At 41.2% G+C, this 17,689-nt stretch overlaps 1 protein-coding gene across 2 annotated transcripts; it reads right to left on the reverse strand.

The window, feature by feature from the left end:
* Positions 1–2,303: 2,303 nt before the first annotated feature.
* EIF1B (eukaryotic translation initiation factor 1B) lies at positions 2,304–11,099 on the reverse strand. 2 transcript variants are annotated; one of them, XR_004355201.1, is made up of 5 exons: positions 10,787–11,099; positions 8,533–8,696; positions 7,726–7,827; positions 6,963–7,154; positions 2,304–5,606 (listed from the first exon to the last, which is right to left on the reverse strand). XR_004355201.1 is itself a non-coding variant. In XM_032678802.1 (4 exons), the coding sequence occupies exons 1-4, from the start codon at positions 10,815–10,817 to the stop codon at positions 7,110–7,112; spliced, it is 342 nt and encodes a 113-aa protein (XP_032534693.1). In that variant the 5' UTR covers positions 10,818–11,099; the 3' UTR covers positions 2,727–7,109. The 2 variants fall into 2 exon arrangements, 1 of the variants encoding a protein (XP_032534693.1); XM_032678802.1 differs by having other exon boundaries at positions 2,727–7,154.
* Between the last annotated feature and the right edge of the window lie 6,590 nt (positions 11,100–17,689).

A 17,689-nucleotide genomic window follows, 5' to 3' on the forward strand; every position in this document is an offset into this window, starting at 1 on the left:
TCAAAAGTAAAGGACAAGTAAAATAAAAACAAAGTCAGTGAATGCTTTGCCAGTATCAGCGCTACAAGATACAATCCTTGAGAATATGGTCTGTCCAACGCTATTAACCTCAGGGCGATTTCTCTTGATATGCATCTGTGAAGTAACCAGAAAAAACCCCATCCCTTTGCTCCCAGCAGCCACTTTGTCAGATCACTAAATCCCTACAGAAAGCACCAAACCTTTTGTTTCTGGTTTTGCCACCACTGCTGAGCAGCCAGGGCTGGCGGCCCAACCTGGTACAGTGACAGGCAACTTGCATGTTCCTGGTGCCCAAGAGATCAGCACCAGTTGCAGCAGGCTCTCTGAAAGCTTCCATATGGGGACTTGGGAGAAAGCACTGCTTCTGGGCTGATTTAGACACTGAAATAAATATAGCAAGAACTCTTCTGGGCATGAAATGCCTCTTGGGGTAACATAGGACAGACATCAATTTTAATAGCTTCTTTGCAGAAACACAATAACCAAATCATACATTTGGGAGATTCTCACACTGTCTCTTTATACTCAATTGTTTCAGCTAAGCTTTCCTTTTAAAACATCCCTAAGGCCTTCCTCCTGAAAACGTATCACAAAAACGTGAATATTAGCAGCCTGAAATCAAATCGAGACAGCTAAGAAGAGACTAGAAACTAATAGATCATAAATCATCTCCTATGATTTAGGTGAGTGTTGGCCAAGATAATTTCTAAAGCTTTACAGGTTGGTTTGTTTTTTTTATCTCTGTAAATCTCCACAGCAAACAACTGACAATCTTCCCTCTTCAGAGGGTACTGTTCTGAAGCTGTTAGGATGCTACTTTTATCACAGACAAAATGTAATTAAATGACTGTAGGGACAAGCCCATAATAGATGTCTGTTTCTGTGTGGTCAGATAACATCCCATGACCAGACTGCTCTGGTACTTCAAATTTACTGCCAGCTGTGTATTAGTTTGAATCACTACAAACAGCAGCCAAGAGCTGGAAATTGCACTGGTGCTTCTGCACAGTGCAAACTGCAAGGCAGCAGATACCACCATGTCCAGGTCACCTTCAGGTGGTGGCAACCTCTAGGGCTCTGCTTTGCTCTACTTGGAAGCAGGATGCAGACACCTCCTTCCCCCTCACCCTTTGCAGAAACGCACTTTATCATACATAGCATTACCAAAGGATGATTTAGTTTCACTGTGACTTAAGCCAGTACTGGAACTGACTTCTACTAGGAGAAAACAATTGAATGATCCCAAGAAACATCTCTCCCCTCAGTGCCCTTAAAAACAGCTTAGCACACATGGCAGCGATGGGTGAAGACTCCAGGACCAGCTACTTTCAAACAGAACAATGTTCATAATATTTTTCACTAAGTAAGAACACTACTGGACAATCAGAAAGTTTCTCTGTGTCACTGCAAAAATCTTACCTGAAGGAAAGGTACGCAAGGAAGGAAGATACTCTTCACTAAATATTCCCTGTAAAGGAATCCATATAGGATTCTCACTCATCACATTTGTTTTAAATAATGTGTGGATTTACAGGTTACCATTTACTAAGAGAACCTGGACAGTGGTCTTGTTCTGTGCCTTCAAGTTCTAATCCAGACGTGCACTTTGAGTTGCAAGTGTAAGTCACAGACTGACAGTGTCAGATACTGACAAGTATCAGTTTGCCAGGCCATCTTTCACCAGTGTTACCAAGTACAGGTGTGCTGATACCATCAACATCAGTTGTGTAGTTGATCACCGATCACGAGGCACCCTTATCATGGAATTTTCTCTGTTAGAGTGTAGCCAAAGGCTTCTTCCTCTGCAACAGGGCTGCCCTTCAGTAGATTTTTTCCAGCAGGACTTTTGGAAATAAAACATTTCTAACCTTTCTTGCCCCATAACTAGTCTCTGATTTCACATCCATGGATTTATGTTATTTGCTGGGTCTACCTAAAAAGGCAACCTTCTAGTTCATTTTGGGACAACAAACGAAATAACTGCAGTGCCACCTCTTCCCTGGGGTTGACTGTCCCGTCATGATACCTGAGCCTTGCTTGTGTGTGCTGTAGGAATAGAGCTGTTCCCCCCCCATCCAGTGGTGAGAGGGACCCCAAACACAGCTGATAGCTAAATCCTTCCTGCCTTTGAGGAGCATGACCCTTCTACTTGCAACCACATCTGCTGAATTCAGCTACTCGTAACTTGGAGAACAGAGCCTGAATCACATGTTGTGGTTTTGGGGTTTTTTTTGCATAATCACAGTGCAGATGGCCTAAAATGGAAAAAAAAAAATCGACCATTTATTGTACATACAAGTACTTTTAATCAGACCCCAAATTAACTTCAGAAATGTGCTGCCACATTTCACAGATGCAAGACATTCTAAAACAGCTGAGATCAGACTGGAACACTGGCTTCATCTTAAAACACTGTGTGTTTTGCTTATTCAAGAAATTAGATGATTCTCTTCCACACAAAATTTTAGACCTCAAGCCAATATGATCATCTTGTTTTAGAGATATGATATTCCAGGACAAGTCACAGTATTTTTAAGTTGCTTGGTAGAGATTATGGTAGAAATTTAACATTTCTAGAAGAAATCAAAGCCATTTACAAGAGGATCACACACATCACTATTAAATTATGCTTTTATCTTCCATCAAGAAAAAAACCCCTCCTTAACACCAGCATAAAATTCCATTTCTTTTAGAAAACGATATACCAAATAACATTTGCACACTTTATTTCAAAAGCTTTTGTTGTCTCAGCTCTGTAGCAATACTCCAGTACAGGTTAAGACTTGTTCATTAAGAGATCAATGACAGGCATGTAGCAAACTTTAAGAAGGCAAGCCAAGTACAAATCCTCTTTTGAGATTATGTTTTTTTAATGCAGACTGAAAACAGTAGGCATGAAACATCTATACAGCAAACATAAAACAACTATGCCATTTTCCCCTTATTCATCTCAAGAGCTTTTGATCTGGCAACTGGAAAACAACCTTCATGTTGCCATGTGTGGAGGACACATTCCTAACTAAACTGAGTACGGATGCACAAAGAGTCATAGCACTTAAATACACATGACCCTCTTGCATTTCCCTAGCAGCAACAGCACACTAGTTAGAGGAACACTCAGTGACACTAATCAACACTAAAGAGATAAGAGGGACAGTAACCCCTACTGTGTGCCAAAGTGATCTATAAAAAAGGCCTCCCCCATTCTCTAACTGGCTAAATACTGATCTTGTATATATTTTCACATGGTATGAGGAACTACTGCGCCACTAGAGCCTTCCAAGAAGAATTAAGGAAAATAATTGCTGACTGGAACTCAAGGAACATCTATCCTACACTGTAAAATTAGAGTAGTACGGCCTGTAAGAGGCTGCAGCATGTTAGACAAGATGTTACAAAAACTACACACTCTAAATAACACATGCATCTGCAAGGCAGCTACACACCAATTATAAGCAGGGTGGCAGTACAGGACAGAATTAAGAATTCTGTCTAATTATTATTATTATTAATATTTGAAACTTAAGCTTCAACAATTCTTATGGCTTTAGATGTATTTAGAACATTAAATGCCAAACTCTAAAGGAAGTTTTAACTAGGATTTTTAAAAGATACAGAAACAATGTTACAGAGGTCTTGCAGTCCAGGAATCTAAGTTAATAAAAACAGACTTCAGAGATAAATAGATTTCCTAAGGCAGTTTTTTTTTTTTACTGGAGTTCCCTCCTCTCTCTCCAAAGCAAAATGGTTTTCATTTAGACTGTGCAAGAATGCAGTGCAGGAACCAAGGTTTAAGCAAAGCCACTGAACCAATGAATAGTCATACACACACACAACTCAGGTATTCCTCTTTTCAAAGGTTCTACCACTTTAGAAAATTATTATCTGGCTATCACTGTGCTCCTCATGCTCATCTCTGAGACACACGTTCAAATTTAGCAGGTGATGGTCAAGGGCCTGATAATTTACACAGCAAGAGGAAGTAGGCAGTTTACAGATTTAAATTACTAAATCTCATATTCTACAAATAAAGACTGCTGCCACCGTTTGGCAAGTGAGGGTTTCATGCTCATAGCTGCATTAAGTAGATGTGGATTCAGAACAGTCAGTTTAATGAATTTATTTATGCAACACCTTACTCCAGTGTATCAACTCAGAGTCAGCTACAGCAGCTTAATATAACTATGCACAAGGCTGTGAATTTGAAAAACAGTTTCTACATCCAATAACAGCTTGTGGTTAAGCTTAAGCATCACTAAGAAGGCCATGTTGATTTGCAGATCTGAAGGGCACAAACTTCACAACATTCCAACAAAAAGAAAGCACCACCCTTTGCAGTCTGAGCTTGGCCAGTCTCAAGTCCTACTGGTGAATTTCAGAAGTGCTTTCTATTATAAGCTCCCTTTTACTGCCTTGACAATTATAGGCCACATCCTTTACTGAAGGCACAGATGAAAGACTGAAACCTGCCTTCATTGTGAAAACAAATTTTCATGGCAGTATGTTAAACAGTTCTTTTCCAAAGCCTTCATTTTCAGCATTCTTGAAACATGAATATGTATTCCAAATAAGTTTGACAAAGAAGTTTCAGAGTAAGATAACAAAACATGAAATTGTAAAAATCTTTCATCTAGAACATACAAAGAGGTTTGGGCTTGTAACAAGGCTAACTACAATCTGAGAGACACTGTTCTGGTTTAAAACACTCAAGGACAAAAATTTCTGCTTTTCTTCTAGAAAGATTACATAGTTTGTCACCACAACAAATCTCATCTCTTTAAACTTCAAAGGTTTTACTTCTTACTTTCTCCCAATTTTGCCCTTCAAAGGTCAAAACACAAGCATCTCCCCTAAAGCACAAAAGCCAAGCCACCTATCAACTGCAAGAACAGATTTTTAAACAAGGAGGATGAACAAAAGGTTTTTCTTATTTATTCCAAGAAGAATGACTATTGAGAAATGACTCAAGCTTAGGTAGTAGAAATTAATGGAATGCCATCTGAAATGAAGACTGACTCAGTAACACGAGATCTGCTAGTCATTTGTTAATCTCCAATTCAAAGCCCACTAGAAGTACTCATGTAATAGCAGGGAAATAGGAGAAGGTAATGCTTGTTTTTCCTCTTGGGCAGGAGAACAAGCTTTAAATGGGAACAACAGTTTTTCTGGCATATGATAAAATGAAAATCACGAAGTGCTATGTACCCCCAATAGATTAATTACTTCAGCACCTAAGAATCAGGACTAGATAAACTTGCAGTAGAATGATTTTATTCTGCTAATCTGCAAGACTTGCATAAGACTTATTTTTGTTTTTTTCATTTGGTGTGTAGGTATTTTGCATCTTGCAGCAGGCATTCCTTCCTCCTGAACACATTATACCTTAGTAGTTATAATGTTCTGGAACATCCTTTCTGTTGAACAATTAAGATCTGTAACACCAGGCACAATTTGTGGGGACTGAGAGACTGGACACTGGATTCTTATAGGTGGAATTGTCTAGACCAGACGGAGAAAGAAACTGTCATATAATGCTCCCCTAATTGTTGCTAGTGCCATAAGGGTTCATATCTGAACTCAGAAATCTAAAAAAAAGAAAAAAAAAGTTCAAATGAGTTTAAAGTGAGCATTTCTGTTTAGAAAGGCAAATCTGAATAGGGAACAAAGTACAGGCACATGTGATATTAAGTAATATAGTTTTGCCTATGCCTGATGTTTACTTAGGTAGTCATCAATGTTTTTTTTTTTTCTGGATAAGTTACTAGTAAGTGTTAGCAGTAAATAAATGTCTCTTTCTTCCCTTCCAGAGAATACATGGTATTACATAACGTTTCTTAAACATTTCCCACTATTGTTATAGTTTCATGGCTCATCATATTTTGAATTGCTTCAGAGAAAATTTCCATGTCTATCTCAAAAGGAAGACAAGATCTGCATTTTTCACCAAGTGAATTAATTTCATTCTTCAAGAGACATGTCTTACAAGCAGAATACCAAATGCCTTAGTTAACTAAACTAGATTAAATGCATGGTGGAACAAACATTATAATTGCCAACAATGCTGAATTAATTGCCTTCTGGAAAAGCAGACTAAATCAGCTTTTTGCAGTAACACCCAAACTCCATTACAAAACTCTCTACATCAATTTTTAATCTCAAAAAAACTTTTCATACCAAGAAAAAGGTCAGAGTAGAGCCTGTTCCCTTCCTTACTCCTGCAGCTAACACTATGAGCTCATTAAAACACTCTGTTTGTCAACATTAAAAGCACAGTCATGGTAGAAGCCAAATCAATCTCTTCCCTCCTCACCCAGTGAGAATATCCCATCCCCTTCCTTCAAATATTTTGGGAGTACTGTGTAAGACCTAGATATTTAGCACATTCTCAGTAACAGCAGTCTTAAGTTCAGCTTATTTCACCTCTACTATGCTTCACATTAATAGCTCATAGTCACTGCAATAAATTTTAGAGAAGATTCAGTTACTTACTCAGTGAACAATTTGTCTTACGCTGCTATTAAGATACACCTACACTACAGACTTTAAAGCTCTAATCTTACAGCCACAGGATAAGATCACATCAAGCTAAATCTACTGATAATTCAGCTAATACTTCATCAGGTAGATTTTCCAATTTCTTCAATCAGCAGTGAGCTACACTTGCCATAAAGCAGCTCAGCCATTCTTCAGCAAGGCTGCAGTGCTAGTTTAAAACTTCAGCTAAAGCATTTCAGATATGCCAGAAAACATATGAACAAACTTTTATTTTTAAGCAACAACACACACTATTTGAATACAACTCACACATTTAAGTCAGGTGGAGAGTACTAAACTGAACAATCATCACTAATACATTTCCATTGGAAATGTGGTAAAGTTCACAAGTGTCTTTTTTACCACCTTACTGAAGTTTTCTTATGTGTTTCTAGTCTACACACCACCTGTTTCATGCAGTCATGCAAATGTGAATTAAATTGTAAATGTTCAGGTAACAGGGAAGTCCATTCACTGCAAAGATTCATTTTTCACAGAAGAGCCAGGTTAGGTAAGACCAATACTGCAGGGTTCTTCATAAGTGTACAGGTATATTAGAAACCATGAACTTTCAGTTGTTCTTCCTTGACAATGCCAATCTAAAGAAGAAAAGCAACATATTTCAGTAAAGCTTACATACTTAGGGTATTTATTACAGCAATATCAAGTTACCACAATCTTATACTTTGATTAAAAACTGCTATATAGTATATACTCGAAAAACATTCTTCTAGTTCCCAGAATGTTTCTGGGCCAAGCAGAAGAACTCACTACACAAAAAGAAAATCTTATCAGACAACTAATTTCTTCTATAGTCTTAGCCCTTATTCTTTGACAGTGTAACTCTGCATTGTCATTTGCAACAGTCAGCCTCTTTCCTCTATAGTATTTTCAGTCTCACGATTGTGGTTTGCATCAAACACTTGACTTTACAAATGAAGAGCTGAAGTTGCACTGCCAGAGAACAAGTGGTGTGTTGTGACAGGGTAAAGCCATTCTACAGTGCTTTGATTCTTACCAGAGGTTTACTCTCACTGTGCGTCATTTTACTTTCTAGCTTAAAACACAAAGGAACTACAGTGGACATCTTTACGTGGTTAATTAGCATCAGTACCACCTGTCCCTCTACTATTTCCACAGAGGTTTAGATATTTATCTGCAGCCCCTCACCTCCAAGAGAAATTGGCAAATGTTCTTCCTCTGGTCACCTTGCAGCTGGATAACTTCACCGTATTCAGGATGTTCAATCACAGTACCATTACAAGCAAATTTCTAGAGAGAAACATTTATACTGTAAGACATCTGATGTACATCATGATTTTGCTTAGTCAGTCTTTTCAGGAGAACTTTGTCTCAGAAGGTGCTTATTGAATTTTGATGACAAGCCAGGCAAAGGCTAAATCTATTTTACTGGTTTTGAGAGCAAATGGAATATATCTGCTGATGCATACATACACAAACTAAGCGGTTGCTGCTGGTAAATTCAGGCAATGACAGGATTAGCTACTGTGCAGAAGAAACTAGTGAACAGTCATCGCAAGAACGGAAAACAAAGTCCTAAGATACAGCCTTTCAACCCCACACTATTTTAAAATAAGTATTTTTATCCTAGCAAAATTAAAGGTCTCCACTTTGAACAGCAACCCAGCTGTTAACAGAGGCAGGAGTGCAAAACCCGTTCTACTTTAAGTTGGTTTTATTGTTCACATCAACAAAGTCATATATATGGGAAATTTTAAGGAAACATTCAGAATATATTTTATTTACTTCTTTATAGAATAGAAATGTTTAACTCTTTAGCAAAGATCAGTCTTATAGACACTGATAGGTGTTTTGCGGAAGACAGTGAGAGGGATCAACCTGAATATGAAAGGGATGTGCACTGCCAAGAATGAAATAAAACAAATATTCTGTTACTTAGTATTAAAAGCTATCATACTTTATATATCTTTATTCAAACCAAGTCAGCAACTTCACCTTTTTGAAAGCTTTCACAAGTTTCTTCTTGTCATAATCATCTGCAATTCCCTGAACAGTTGTTAGTGTCTTTCTTCCGTTTCGTTGCTGGATCCTTATATGAATGTAATCTTCAGTCCCCGCCGGGAGTAAGTCGTCACCCTTTGTTGCATCAGCAAAGGGGTCTGTAGGAGGCAAAAAGATTCATGTAATTCCCACAAAGGAAAACACCCAAGCTCAAAACTAACCAGGAAGTTTCTCACTTCACAACATTTATTATTATTTAGGGGATAATCCTGATGTTTTCTCCCTGTTTAAAAACACACTGTTAAAATCAGAGCGCTTTTTTCTACAGCTGTATTAAGTCTCATTCAGCTACCTACTCAGGGCAGCACTCTCAACTACTGTGCATCCAGTTTCTTCAATGCCTTCCCAGATAAAAACAATTTTCTGCTATCAGTTTGCCTCATTGTTTCTTGCAAACTGTAAATCCTGCAGCTCTGAACCTGAAAACCTGGTTCTGAGAGACTGTCAAGTGCACATAAGTTTTAGACAGTCACAGGCATTTAAAGTGAAATAAAGCAATAGTATCTCTTATCAGGTCAACTGGTAAGTACAAAGAAACAAACTCTACTATATACACTCCCTTTACAGGTCCAGAAGAGAAGACTTATACTGTGACAACTACCACACTACCAGCACTTTAAGGCATAGATGTAATTCTTGGCTACTAATAGAAACAAAACAAAGACACACACTAACAGATGTCAGAAGCTATCTGTAAACCAGCACCCTTCCAGTCAGCTTTAGGTGAGAATTGTAACAAAATTAGTTTAGGCTTTGACTACAGAAATGTCAGTTTTCAATTTCTTCCAAGCCTAAAATTTATCTAGCACAGGTGAAACAGAAAGGCATTTAGAAAGATGGGAGGTTTCTGCATTAATACGGCTTATTCTCTGTATTTCAAAAAACATATTTAACACTCAATTAAGAAATTTTACAGGTCTGCAAGTCTCCTAATCAGTAGCTCCAAATAAAACTTGAAGCATGAAGTACTCCTTTACTTTTTAAGATGAATCACAAGTAATTTTTTATACCGATCAGAATGATATTGAAGAGTCCCTGTAGGTTCAACAGCCACGCCAAACAAAATTTCCCAAACTTCCATCCAAACCTCAGACCTAAAAGCACTGATCAAGTTTTGCTATCCACTCAAAAGAAATGTCCCAAATGAGTAAAACTTCAGCAGAAGTGCAAAAAGAAGTAGTTCATCTACAGACTGACAGACCTTTGTAGAAACAAGAATAACAAGACCATTAAAGCAACTGAAAGCAGGATGAGGATTCAAGCACCACAGCACAGAAGTGGGAATCTTCAGTAGTTTAACTTCTACTAAGGCATTTGTTTAACCATGCTGAATTTTACTGCACCCCACAGCTTGTGGGGCAAACACCAACAGAAATTTTAGTCAACAAAAAAGTGAAAGAAAAAAAGGACTTTGGCATAAAGATCACGTGGTTTAGGACACTAGGCTGGAGATAAACCAAGATCTCTTGGCAGAGTTTGGGGCTCTAAGCTAGAGATAAGCCAGCACTTTAGGTATTAAATATAATATATATAAAATATATAAATATAATATATATAACAAAAATATATATAATATGTATAATACAAATATATAACTGGATGTTAAAACGGTTTATACGTGCAAAAGATTAGAGTCAAAGCTGTGACTGAAAGTCAGGCGAAATTACTGTATAAACTGCTAACTTGCTCACTTCTGCTACCTATAGATAAGGGAGGCACCTGGCACAGTTAAACTTCCCTGCTGATACAAAAGAAATTACCTGCCATCTGTATAGCTCAATCTACAGAAACAACAACCCTTGCAGGGCTTGTATCACGTTTTGGGACATTGCTAAGGATAAGATGAGGCAGCAGATCAACAAGCAATTGGAATTGAGGAAAACACCCCCTTCCTTAACAGAGGATACGAACCCTTGATAGGGGGTATCAGAGCAGGGAACATGGCAGCATCTTAGGGGAGCAGCGAGGGGGCTGACCCTGCCGCCCCAGGTCTCTCCGCTGCACACCCTGAGCACGTCCCGAGGCCACCGGCACGGGAGGACAAGGATGAGCCGCCGGTGCTGCCTCACGGAGCAAGGCGGGGACGGCGACACCCGCTCAATGTCACCGCGGGGGCACCGGGGCCTCGGAAACGTGGGGGCCATGAGTGGACTTGCTGCGGGGATGGCAGGGTGTCGGCGGCTCTTACCGAAGGATTGGAGGTTCTGGATCGAGGACATGCGACTCTACGGCGAGAGGCTGGAGCTGCGGGGAAGCGAGTCCGCTCGGGTCACGTCTCCGGCTCCGCAGTGCCAGGAGGGGGCGGGGCGCGGGAAGGAGCGAGGGGTGGGGTAACAACAGCAGAGGGACGCGGGGGGCGAACCTGAGAGAGACAGCAAGAACAAAAGGAAGGAGTAAGAGGAGAAGGAAGCGCAAACGGGAATAAAACGGGGAGGGAGGGACCCCCCGCCCCTCGCCCGCACCGCCCCACGGCACCGCTAACGGGCACCGCCCTCCGCGCTCCGCACAAAATGGCCGCCCGCACGTGACGGACCCGCCGGAGAGCTGTTCCGAGAATCACAGAGTCATTCGGGTTGGAAAGCGAATGTTGCGACCGAACATCACCACGTCAAGTAGACTACGGCACTAGGTGCTACGTCCGGTCTTTCCTTAAACACCTCCAAGGACGGTGACTCCACCACCTCCCTGGGCAGCCCATTCCAATGTCTAATCACCCTTTCTGTGAAGAAATTTTTCCTAATGGTCAACCTAAACCTCCCCTGGCACAGCTTAAGACTATGTCCTACTGCTAGTTGCTTGGGAGAGGACAGCGACCCCCACTTTGCCACAACGTCCTTTCAGGTAGTTGAAGAGAGCAGTAGGGTCTCCCTTAGCCTCCTTTTCTCCAGGCTAAACAACTCCAGGTTCCTCAGCCGCTCCTCATCAGATCTGTGCTCCAGACCCTTTATCAGGGCCCTTCTCTCTGGCACCTCAGTGTCCTTCCTCACCTCAATCAGCAGGGGCCCTGACAGCACCACTGGCAGGTTGCTGGAGTCCCTTGCTCTCCACCCTGACAGCCCTCAGGGACTGCTGTGCCCCAGCACATGGAAGATGCCCGTTCCATGCTTGCATCCCTTTGGCTTGGTGCTTTTCAAGCTGATCTGAAATTGAGAGAGCACTTTCCCTTTCCCCACTAAAATACATTGCAAACACCCCTCCTTCAGGCCTCCCTTCTCTGAACAAAGTGCTGCTTTAAATGTTGAACATGGTAAGGGAGGCAGTCAGTGCCCCACAAACCACCTGCATCCCCACTTTGGGTACAACTTGGAAACACAAGAAATTCCACCTCAGCATGAGGAAGAACTTCTTTCCATTGAGGGTGGCAGAGCACTGGAACAGGCTGCCCAGGGAGGCTGTGGAGTCTCCCTCTCTGGAAACATTGAAAACCCATCTGGGTGCATTTTTGTGTCACCTGCTCGAGGTGACCCTGCCTTGGCAGGGGGTTGGACTGGATGATCTGCAGAGGTCCCTTCCAACCCTTACAGTTCTGTCATTCTGTGAGCTTTGCACCCTCGCCCTTCCTCTCAGGTGGGCGCAGATGCCGTTCCCCAGCCCTGGGGGGCCATGATGGACGGCTGGTGTGTGGCCCCAGAGGGCACCCATGCGACAGCTGCCCACTGACCATCCCTGTTTTGGGAGAACATCAGCGGTGTGGGGGCTGTAGTGAGAAAAGTTTGCATTTAAAAAGGTGTGCAGGTGTTACAAAGCTTGCCAGTTCTCAGGAGATGATTAATGGCTTTGCAGATGTCCAATAATCTAGTTGCATTGGCACAACTGCCAGAACCTGTATATCTCTTGTATTTTTTTCCCCTTTTTTTGCTTTTATACTAAGCTTCAGTCCTCTGAAATCAGAGGGATTTTTTTTTTTTTTGTGATCCAAGGCCTGGATCAGAACTGCAGTAGTTTTATGAATGCCAGTGTGCAATGGCCTAAGAAAGTTTCTGGTCCTGGTGCTTTACAAGGAACCTTTTCTTTTTCCCATGGGGAAGGCAAGGCCATTTGCTATGGTACAAAACCTCTGCTTACTCTTTGCTACCATGATTGATGCAGCCTTTCACTGCAGCATGGGCTCTAGAGGAGGGTTGTTTAAGTCTTTCCGAAGCAACTGCAAAAGGCACTCCTGGGGCTGTAATGGGAGGATGAGGCAAGAACTTGAGGTACCTGCTTCAGTCAGAGACATGCCGTGATTTGGACAATGTCTGTGGATTCAGGATGCAGAGCTAGACATTGAGAGACCTTCTGGAAAGGCTGAGGAAGCTCAGGACACCTGTCCTCAGGGAAATGACCCCGAGGTGTCTATAGCAACTCTCTCAGAGAACTTACATTACTACTAATGTCAAGAATGTTTGTCTGTGATACGTTCTTGCCAATTCTACATCTCTCTGCAAGATTTTCTTTTGCTCTCCCATCATCATCCCATGAAACTTTTTCCTAGCAGCAAAGCAGGTCCGTCCCCTTTTTTTCTTTCAGCCACTGTTTTTTGTTACTTTATCTGGGCCAATCCTAGTGTCTGTGGGGCACTGGGATGAGTAAGATCTTCAAAGTGATTTGAGTTAAAAAGTGAACTCAAAGGTTGCATCAAATCCACTCCACTTGCATAATACTACAACAGTTTTGCTGAGACAACCGAAGAGGACAGAGTCTGGGGACAGGCCTGGCTATGAATGAGAGGACAGTGAATCTTCAGACACAAATCCCAAGTCCAGGTCTTCAGGTTTAGGCAAGTATGCTGCTTGCTGTGTCAGTTCTTGTGTTTACTTTGAATCCTCATGCATTTAAAATAGTTTTACATTTTTAATTCTCACTGCTGGGTTAATCCAATCCTATGGGCTCATTGGGCATCCCTGGAAGTCATCCTACAGTTTGCAGACAAATGAGATTTGGTGTCTGGGAAGCAACAAAGCTCCTTTATAAGCCAAGAAGATGTGATTATTTTATCCTTAAAATGGATCCACAGTGAATAGTTCTGAAGTGTAAACCTTGACAAATGATGAGGGAATGGCAACAAACCCTAACTGCACAACTCGACATGTACTGGGCAGCAATTAAAACAAAGGTGGTGGCCAGCACCCTTATTGTTCTGTTGGCAGTCTGCCACAATGTCCGTGTGCATTGGCGGAGTCTCTTGGGGCCGTGTCTGTGCGAAGAGCTTTCCCTCTGCTGTCCTCCTGAGAGGGAGCTGCAGGTCTCTGTGTCACATCCGTCACGAAGGTCAGACACAAATACAGTCTGTGCCACCACGTTGCACCAAACCTTGGTGATTGTGGGCAGAGACAGGTGGCATCCTGCTGGAGACATGCTTCTCTTGCTATTGCCCCTTGACAGCTGTTCTGAGGTCTTTTGTCCTGACTGAGTCCTTCCCAATGCTCTTGAGCAGCCGCTCATGGCAAAGGAGCTGTGAAAGTCCTGACTGTGAGGGCTTCCAGCCATCCCAACCTGAAGAAAGTTGGGCAAAGCAGACATGGCAAACAGCAGCAAACAAGAAAGGTAGAAGCAATTAAAGTAAGTTTAAAACCTAAGTGGAGGCAAGAGGTGTTGTTGCTTAATTGTTAAATTTCCGATTACGGCTAATTGTCCTATAGCAGAGGCTGGAGTTAATCTCATTCACTAATATTAGACATCAGACTCTTGCCTCTTCGTAACTAACATACAACCTGCCAACTACAGTGCCAGAAAAAAAGAACATCATCACTAATTAACTTGATCCTGGCTTCAGGCTATTTAAATGTAATAGTTGCAAGACCTGGTTATGAATAGCATTTAGAGATCCCCTTGCTTGCCTTTTACTGTATTTCAGTTCATCTGTCAAGCTGCATGTGAATCATTAGAGGTTATTTATGACTAGATGAGCTGCAGGGATTAAAACTGGAGACTCACTGACATACAGATGATAAATATGACATACTGAAGCCATAAAGTACACTTTAAAATGTCACCCTAGTGCAGAACTGCACCTTCACTGGGTACCCTCAGAAGTACTTCAGATGCTCTTGAGGAGCAATAGGTAACCCAGACCAGTGAGAGAAACTTTCTTCCAGATAATTGCTGTGTTGGAAAAATGGGCTGGGAATGCCATGAAAAAGCCTTGCATGAGGAAAAAAACAAGTTACCTACACAGTAGGGGCTCAAGCTATGCTTTAGTTTAGGACTTGGTATGGCATATATCTTTGGTTGTTTGCTTGCACAGGGCCTCACTTGCCTGCAGCTGCCCTTCTGTAATAACCAGAATGAACAACATCATTTTTCACTTCCTACAAACACGATTCTAATATATGCTACTATTATTTTCACGTGCAGCATCCTAATATTTTAAGTTTTATTCCTTAGGTGCTTTTACAAAGCTAAAATTTAATTTAATTAAGGCTTGCTCCTGTAGACACATCTCCTGTACCTGGTCCTGCAGTCTACCTTACCAGAAAATGGCAGACTTGCATGCTGACCAGTCCTCTGCAACAGCCTGGAAACCCAGTTACTGCTTGAAGCACTCAGTGTTAAAAGAGCAGTTTAAGTTGCCTGAAAAAGTGACTGTGCATGAAATATGCAAATGGCACATAGCAGCACTAATTTCCATCTTGCAACTACTCTGTGCACAAAATCTGCTCCACTCCAGCACCAGAAATTGTCCTTTGCTGGCCTAATATTGGCATTCTGAGAATAATGTCAAAGTGCTGGATGCCTGAGAGATATGTAAAAATATTTCCATCCTTGATTTTTTTTTTCCTTGAACTTTAATCTTCCCTGTTCCCACTACATGATTCTACCTACAATGTCCATCTCCATTTGCAATCTGCACATCCTGAACCTCTGTGCAGGAGATTGCCTGGTGGTTTTCTAGCATGGAGGAAGAGTAGCAAAAGTGTCAGGAGAAATCCTCCCTCTCCCATCAGCAGAATAGTTTTGAAGGTGGCTGTAACCATGCCAACCCCGACTTGTATTTTTCCATCCAAGCTCTAACTCTGGTGCAAAGCCTCCACAGTGTGCTGAGGAAGGGCTTGTGGAGGCTGGCTGATGTCCTTAGCTGTAGTCTATGCTTGAGCTGCCCAGCTGCTAAGAAGTTGTTCCAATAAGCATGCACTAACTGGGAGACTGGGCAACCTGGGCATTGTGCTGCTGATAAACACCTGGATAGCTAAGCCTAACTCGTGAGAATTGGGCTTTTTTTATGTAGTTTGGCTGAGCTTCAGTAAACGGCCAGATTTCAAGATACACATGCTTTTGTTTGGAATGTGGGGGTTCATTCCTTGCTCAGTAATGGCTGAAAACAAGATAATTTCAGCATTAACCACTAGATGGTCCTCTTTCTCAAAGAAAAAAAATAGCTCCAAAATAAAGCCAGTCCTGGCTTTTCTCTGAACCTGAACGTTTGTAGAGAACAGCTTCAGTGTAAAGCTAAACGTAATTAGAAGTTTCATGTAGTTGCTTGAACTCACATGGTTTTCTGAATAGGTGTGAATACAACTTGTCCTGAATCCTTCAAACTCAGAGCAACTGGGCCTCTTATCAATCATCAAATTCTTCCTAGTTAATGTCAGTTAAGAATTTCCAGCTCCAGGCAGCACAAGTGTCAATCTTATCCCCTCCTCTGATTCAAAGGAGAAGCCAGGATTATTTCTATGAAGCTTCTGAGTACTGTACGTAGCACTGTGGTAGTTCACTTGTGCTCTGGTGGAAAGAAATAATGAAATCCAGTCAATGAGGATGGAGTAAAATAGTACTTTAGTAAGAGAAACACCTGATGAGGCTCATTTAAGCAGACTGCCACGTAATTTATTAGTCTTTGTTGCTAAGCACATTTTATAGTAGCCTTTTATAAAGTCAGAATGACTGAAAGTGAAAAGGAAAATACTTGAATGAAAGTGAAAATGGAAGTTCTTGAAAGTGGCAAGTGATGTGTCCAGAACAGATGCAGAGCCCTGATCCTTCTGGTAGCAGAGGAAGAGCTGTGAAGTCCTTGGCACACAATTTTGTGGATGCTGAGAATTTACATGGGTTCAAGAAGCAATGGTGAAAGGGAAGTAGTCTGTCAAGGGCTGCCTACCAGAAAGAAACGTTTGGCTTGGGAGGCCTCTGGACCACAGGGCTCAAGAATCTGCGAGAAGAGTCTAGTGAGGAATGTCAAAATATGTTTCCCTGTTTTTAGACTTTTCCATAGATGTTTTTTGCTGTCCACTGTCAAAACCAAGATGCTGCAGTAGATCAACCTTGGGCCAGAATGAAGGTAGGTGATTGTATCAGAGCATTTTAAATAGTGGTTCTCCTAAATGGCTTGTTTTTTGCTTGTTTGTTTTTTGTATGACATATTATTTTGCAGGCAGCATTTACCAATCAGCAAACCATGTTCACATGAGGACATTGAATAATTTTGTTTTACATAGTAATTTCCATGTAGGTGACAATTGGTGAAAATGATTGTGCTGTTGAAAGGCTCACATTGCAGTGCCAGTAAGAAAGAATAAATGGGATGAAAAAGACTTTTACTTCTGTTTTAAGATGTTAGAGTCACTAGCAAAACAACAAAACAAGACAGGATTCTGCATATTCTGGAAAAAAAACCCTCTTACTCCAGCAATTGCATACGACACACTGAGAAAGGATACCCACATTTGCTGGTTAAAATAAATGTGAAAAGCAGTAAGGGAAAAGATCTACTATGAGATTCCATGAAGAGTCTTACTTACTAAGATACCCTCTGCATGCATGCACACAAAATTAGAATGGCAGAAGCACAGCTACTGCCTTGTTCTTGGATACAGATTGATTTTTATGTAGGGAGCACTTGGAAGGTTCAAAGGCAAAATGCTAAAAGGAGGTTTCTGAGGAAAGCATTTATATCTATTATTGATTGTATTAGCTGTAAAAAGACTTTTTGTGCCATCATGGACTTGAAGTGCTCTTCATGTTTTGTAGTTGTAATCCTGAGTAGTCTGAGTAAACTCTTGAAAACTTGGATGAGGAAGACACTTCTTTTAGCTCTTGCTAGGTGAAAATTGGAGAATAGAAAGTATTTCTCAGGCTTCTTTACCATTTTTGTTCATACATATACCCATAAAAC

This window comes from Chiroxiphia lanceolata, chromosome 1, assembly GCF_009829145.1.
Source record: "Chiroxiphia lanceolata isolate bChiLan1 chromosome 1, bChiLan1.pri, whole genome shotgun sequence".
Classification (NCBI taxonomy): Eukaryota; Metazoa; Chordata; class Aves; order Passeriformes; family Pipridae; genus Chiroxiphia; species Chiroxiphia lanceolata.

Excerpts from the sequence above, each read along its gene's own strand:
- EIF1B (XM_032678802.1), bottom strand. The coding sequence starts at position 10,817 with ATGTCCTCGATCCAGAACCTCCAATCCTTCG. Across the intron at positions 8,697-10,786 it reads CCAGAACCTCCAATCCTTCG|ACCCCTTTGCTGATGCAACA; the intron begins GTAAGAGCCGCC and ends TGCCTCCTACAG. Across the intron at positions 7,155-7,725 it reads TTTGCCAATTTCTCTTGGAG|ATTGGCATTGTCAAGGAAGA; the intron begins GTGAGGGGCTGC and ends TTTCTTCTTTAG.